The sequence below is a fragment of the Lygodium microphyllum genome, chromosome 2, assembly GCF_053477565.2.
Source record: "Lygodium microphyllum isolate KBCC chromosome 2, Lygodium_microphyllum_v1.1.10, whole genome shotgun sequence".
Lineage (NCBI taxonomy): Eukaryota > Viridiplantae > Streptophyta > Polypodiopsida > Schizaeales > Lygodiaceae > Lygodium > Lygodium microphyllum.
Window position 1 is genome coordinate 47,750,528 of NC_141136.1, and position 6,148 is coordinate 47,756,675.

At 40.2% G+C, this 6,148-nt stretch overlaps 1 protein-coding gene across 1 annotated transcript in view; it reads left to right on the plus strand.

Annotated features, from left to right (window-relative positions):
* The window catches only part of LOC148039701 (phospholipase D beta 1-like), a 165,871-nt gene extending 162,987 nt beyond the window's left edge, over positions 1-2,884 (plus strand). The window contains exons 9-10 of the mRNA XM_087693182.1: positions 1,838-2,035; positions 2,259-2,884. Coding sequence (XP_087549308.1) covers positions 1,838-2,035; positions 2,259-2,552 — 492 coding nt within the window. The 3' untranslated portion in view covers positions 2,553-2,884. The remainder of the gene's footprint in view (positions 1-1,837; positions 2,036-2,258) is intronic.
* Positions 2,885-6,148: the final 3,264 nt, after the last annotated feature.

The following is a 6,148-nucleotide window of genomic DNA, read 5'->3' on the forward strand; positions in this document are numbered from 1 at the left end:
CATTGTGCACCCTGGATCACTTTTGCCACAACAAATTGCAAAAATACAGCCATTTGTAATGAAATATTGAAAGGGGCACCAAGCTTTGGGCACAAGTGTAATGTGTGATGCAAGAGCACTCTAGCTCCGATTGTGTGTGGGATTGATTTTCTTGCTGAATTTACTTTTATGCTGAAATAAGTGTTTGCTAAGATGTGGTTTACCACCCTTAGGGTTTTTGAAGGCCAGTTTCAAGAGAGGCGGGCTGTGCCCCAGCATGTCAGCTTCCACTAGATGGAGTCTAGAACCAGTACAACAACTGGGCTGCTCTATGTTTGTTCACTCAACTGAATCTCCAGTGGATGCCTCAATCAGTGCTGGAGTCAGGGTCTACAAGAAAACTAAGTTACTTACGGCAGTTGATTTTCACAATCGGTTTCGTGTAAAAACCCCCACTGCTAGTCTCACTGTCCAACATCACGTCATTATCGTCAAACGTAGAGTGTTGTGTCATTCGTGTACTCTTTTAAGTCCAATAGCTCTACCTCAGTCTGCACTGACAACCTGAGTCCCCTCAGCCCATTGACTCTGGATTGAAGGAAATAGGATATTGCCTCTATGAAGAGCAAGAATAGGTAGGGAGCAAGGGGGTAGTCATGTTGGACCAGGCACCCCAAGCAGAATTCTGTGCCTCTCCTTCCCCTTCCTATAATCACTTGGCAGGCAAAGATGCTGCTGATCTAGTGTTGAGGAAATCTCAACTGATCCGTGATACCCTCCGAGAAGTCCCAATCTACCTTGTCATAAGCCTTCTTGAAGTCCAACAGGAGCACTACAATCCTCTGGCTGTCATGTTGGGCCCACCCTATAGGCTCAAAGAAGGTAAAGATTTTGTCCATGATACCCCTATGTCCTCCAAGTCTTGTCTGTGCATCGTTAATGATGTCTGGAAGGATAGGATGAAGTCAACTGCCCATCATTTTTGCCAGTGCCTTATCAATCACACTGATATTAAGGTGATGAGTGCCACTTGGCAAGCTCAAGGGAAAAAAAAAAAAACAAAAAACAAAAAAGGGAGACAAACTAGACTGCAGAGGCAGTATGGCCCTGCCAGCACTCTTCCCTCCCTACTACAGACCCATCACATAGCAAGTCATCATGAAAAGGAGCTTCCTTGGATAAATCTATAGCATTGTGTCAGGTTAGAAAATCCTGCCTACTAAACAAAACCCTCCCAAAAACCCACCAAACACACAACACACCCACCCACCCCAAACAGAAAAGAAAGGAGACAAACTAGATTGACAGAGGCAGTATGACCCTGGCAGCACTCTTCCCCTCCCTACTACAGACCCATCACATAGCAAGTCATCATGAAAAGGAGCTTCCTTGGATAAATCTATAGGATTGTGTTGAGTGAAACAACCATGCCTACTAAACAAACTGCCCCCCCAAATCATTGAAAGTTCAGAGCCATCATCGCCTGCCACAGATGCTTGCTGAAATATCTCGGTCCTGCTATGCTGGATAACTTGCTGCAACACCCCATGAGAGACAGACTTGGATGAGCAAATACTATGTCACGCTTTCTTTCTGCTTTTGGTTGTCTAATCGTAGGGCTTTTAAAGCATGATTTGTACTCATGGTTTGTATTCTATGTTGAGAGATTGTCTTCAATTGTACTATTTTCAGTTCTCATAGGGCCATTTTAGCTGTTTGCAGATATTGAGTGATCTGTGCTTTAAGCAGTTTTGCAACTGTATTTACCTCACATGGATTGACATTGATTCTATAGGTTATCTGGAGCAGTACATGACGAATGCAAGCTTTGGTTCTAAGATTTATTTTATCAATGCAGGAGAAAGTGCAGAAAAGCAGACGATTCATGATATATGTTCATGCAAAAGGAATGATTGTTGATGATGAATATGTGATCATTGGCTCAGCCAATATCAATCAGCGGTCAATGGCTGGCTCAAGGGATACAGAGATTGCAATGGGTGCTTATCAGCCCCATCATTGTTGGGCTCGTAAAAGGGCCTGTCCTAGGGGTCAGGTGAGCATAAATTACTCTCTGGTAGTTTCATGTCAGGTATACAATTTGTATCTCTAAAGAAGGGGAAAAAGTGAATATTCTGATTTATTTGTTCCCTTGGAATCAATCGCTTATTGTCGCTAGTGTGAATGTGATTCTTGGCTGTGGTCTATAGAATAAAATCAATGGTGCTAGAGAACAAGAATAGGATGTGCAATTCACTGTCCTTGTATTCTTGCACCAGGTTTATGGTTATCGAAGGTCACTCTGGTATGAGCACTTGCGAGTTGAGGAGCAATGCTTTAAAGAACCCTGGAGTGTGGAATGTGTAAGGAAGGTTCGGGAGCATGCACAGCAATACTGGGAGCAATATGCTGCCGACGAAGTGCAAGATATGACAGGTCATCTAATGCAATACCCAGTCCAAGTAGATGAGTCTGGAGACCTTTCACCACTGCCTGATCATGAATATTTCCCTGATGTCGGAGGGGCGGTTTTAGGGACTAGCACAAGATTGCCAGATGCTCTGACATCTTAACTACAAGCTGGTATGGTCACAATACAGTTGGGCTACAACACCAGCTGCAGCTTACTTGTGGTGCAGCTCAGGAATGCAATACCCTTGCTTTCTATCAACAATGGAGCCTGTAATATAGATAGTAACCTTTAACAGTTCAGGGCTAACAGTTATTTTTGGTATCAGAGGGGAATTAAAAATCACTTTTACAGGTTGAATTAGCACATTTGTTTTATTGTCTTGGAATCAAAGTGATCCTGTAACATAGAGAATACCCTTGAACGGTTCAGTTCTAACAGTTATTTTTTGTATGAGTGGGGAATTAAAAATCTATTGTACAGTTTGAGTCAAAATTGCATTTCTTTTATTTCTTCGAATTCAAAGGTAGCAAAAAAAGCTCTTGTAAATGGCTATGTAAGCTGCAATTGCAAATGGCCACCTATTTTTTGCATTTATTACCAAGCCTCATGCGTGACTAAACAAGTCAAATGAGAATGGTACAATTATAATGTGTCAATTATGGGGTAATCTTCCCAAGCCCGATGCACGACTTGTAATTCTATGGGATGTCAAATAAAACCCCAAATCTATCTAGCAACTAAATAGGGAAACAAAACTATGAGATCATGTTTCTATACATGTAAACAATCGCCACAAGCAATCTTGCATCATGGCATCACATCATTAATAAAAGGCCTCCAATAAGATCTTCCCAAACTAAAGCTTTCCCTAACATGGAAACTTTGATATCCATAATTGTACCAATCTATCATGCCATTTTGAACAACCACCTCTACATGACCACACCTTATTAGCCTTTTTAGCTATTTTATCCTCTATTATCTTATGGCATATTGCATTTGCTACAAATTGTAGAAAATTAGTGTGTGAAACCTTATCTCAGCAAGGATTGAAGTCCCCCAAAATTAGGGAGATATTCTTTTCAATTTTCTCCTTCAACCTAGGCCACAACTTCTAATTTATAGTTATGCAAAAGTATTACCATAGCAAAAAAGAAAAATAATAAAGTCTTGGTTGGTAAGAAATATCATAATCTCCCACTATCTTTTAACCTTGTCATGCCATTCTAAAAAGCTTCCTTCAAAGCAATGTTTTATCTCACCAATTCAACAATCTAGAAAGAGTCAACACTTCAGCTTGTAAGTGAAGGGAGTAAGACTTGAAGTGGAAGCACAAAGCAAAAGTAAGAGCTATGGTGGAAAGAACAAGAGCAAGAGAGAGAGACACACACAAGATATGGAAACTCCAACAGTCACAATGTTTAACTAGCATTTTCTTTATTCAAATCACTGAAAGAAAAAAGAATAAAGTAGTAATGATGGGTGCCTAGCACCTATAGGGTATAGGTATGCAGGTAACTAATACACGGTGTGGGTACTGTCAATGTAACTAATATATGGGCGACTAGGTATATACATCTTTACTCCCAATAATCTCCCACGTAAAGATGAATGTGTCTCTAGTGAGGAGAGAACATGAAAAAAGATGATGAAGTATAAGTATATATAGAGTACAATAGGATGAGGAAAGACGTCATCTCATCTAATGTCATTTAACTTCCTAAGGAAGAAAAAATTCTTTGTTGAGAGACTTTTATTGAGTAGCCTATAGGATTTTGGTTACTTGAGATTTTGATAAGCTTAATAGACTTCTTTTCAACAATCTCTCTAATAAAGTGGTAACGTACCTCAATGTACTTCATCTTTGCATGAAAGATTGAATTCTTAGCCAACTAAATAGTACTCATAGAATTCGAATGCAGTGTAGAGACCACATCAGTAATGCTAAGACCCCAACCAAAGTCTCTCCTTGCAAGTCTTAATGGTTGCAACATACTCTACCTCTCTAATAGATAGGATTGTGTATGTTTTTGTACCTTAGACATCCAAGAAATAGCACCTCTAGCAAAGGTGAAGACATAGCCTGGCGGACTTCATACTGTCTACATATTCTGCATAATCAAAGTCAATGTATCCCATGACTCATGTATCCTAGCCACCATAAGATATTCATATAGTTGTTGTGTCCTTTTAAGTACCTCATAATATCCTTGACGGCATCCCAATGCCATCTATTAGGTGTAGCCATATAGCGTGCCACAACTCCCACTACAAATGCCATGTCAAGAGATAAGTGGCTATCATGGCATATATCAAATTGCCCATTGAGGATACACAAAGAATATTGGCTATCTCGGTTTTCTGCTCATTAGACTGCAGACAATTGACTTAACTAACCTTCACATGAGAAGATAAAGGACAACTAATAAGCTTAACGTCCTCCAAATGAAATTGCTCAAGGACCTTCTAGATGTACTCCTATGACAAGTAAAAGAGCCCCTTAGAGCGATCGCACATAATGCGTATCCCAAGTATATGTGTGGCTTATCCCATGTCCATCTCAAAGCTCTTCTTGAGCTAACCTCTCAAGGCATCCAACTCATCATAAGAACTCCCAACAATCAACATATCATCCACATAGCAAAAACATAAGGCTGTCATCATAAGGCTTCTTCATGCATAAAAGCATCAAACTTATGGTACCATTCCCTAGGTGTTTGCTTAAGGCCATAAAGGCTCTTTCTCAATATGCACACTAGATGTTCCTTGCCAAGGTCTGTAAAGCCCTTAGACTGCTCTATGTAGATATCATCATGTAAGTCTCCATGAAGAAAATCTGTCTGAGCATCCATCTGACAAAGATCCAAGTCAAGTTGAGCAACCAAATCCAATACCAAGCGTAGGATAGCCATCTTCACAACATGAGAAAAAACTTCAAATTCCACACCATGCTTCTACTTAAAACTCTTGGCAACCAATTTGGCCTTGTATGCCAACTTGGGGCATCCAAGGATACTTTTCAACTTGTACATCCACTTACATGACAAGGCATGCTTTCCACTAGGCAAAGAGACCAAATCCCACATATGATTTTTCTATAGTGAGTCATACTACTCTAACTGTATGACCCTCTCCCAAGAGTGGCTATCACCTTTGCACATGGCCTCATCATAAGTAAGAGGCTCACCAGCATCTATCACCATAACATAATCCATAGAGGACGCAAATCGCTCATCATCAGAATCAATCTACCTGACATTAATATATTCAATCTTGATACTGGACTTGCTAGGGACAATGTAACGATCATCATTTTTGTCCAGAACTTTACCTTGCGCTTGTCCTCATGCATTTTATGGCACTATGGTCGAATATGACTTGCTTTTTTACAAGAATGAAAAGTCAATGAGCAGTTACGGCTCACGTGACTGAGAATGAGACTATTGAGAGTCTCTCCCATGGCAGTCATTACCACTCCTATCATTATGGCCTCTAACTATCAAAGCATGAAAGGTACAGAAAGCATCAACATTTTTTCTATTAGCCTTCTCATTTAAGAGTGCATCCTCTACATCCTACAACTTTAATCCATCAGTGGGCATGTTTACACACATATCAGTACAAAATGTATCCCATAACTCAGGTAGTGTAACAAAGAGAAACAAGGGAGAGAGATTACCCTTGAATTCAATCCCTTGCAAAGACAAATGGTTGAGAATGGAATGAAACTCATTTAAGTGGGCTGCCATGAAAGTG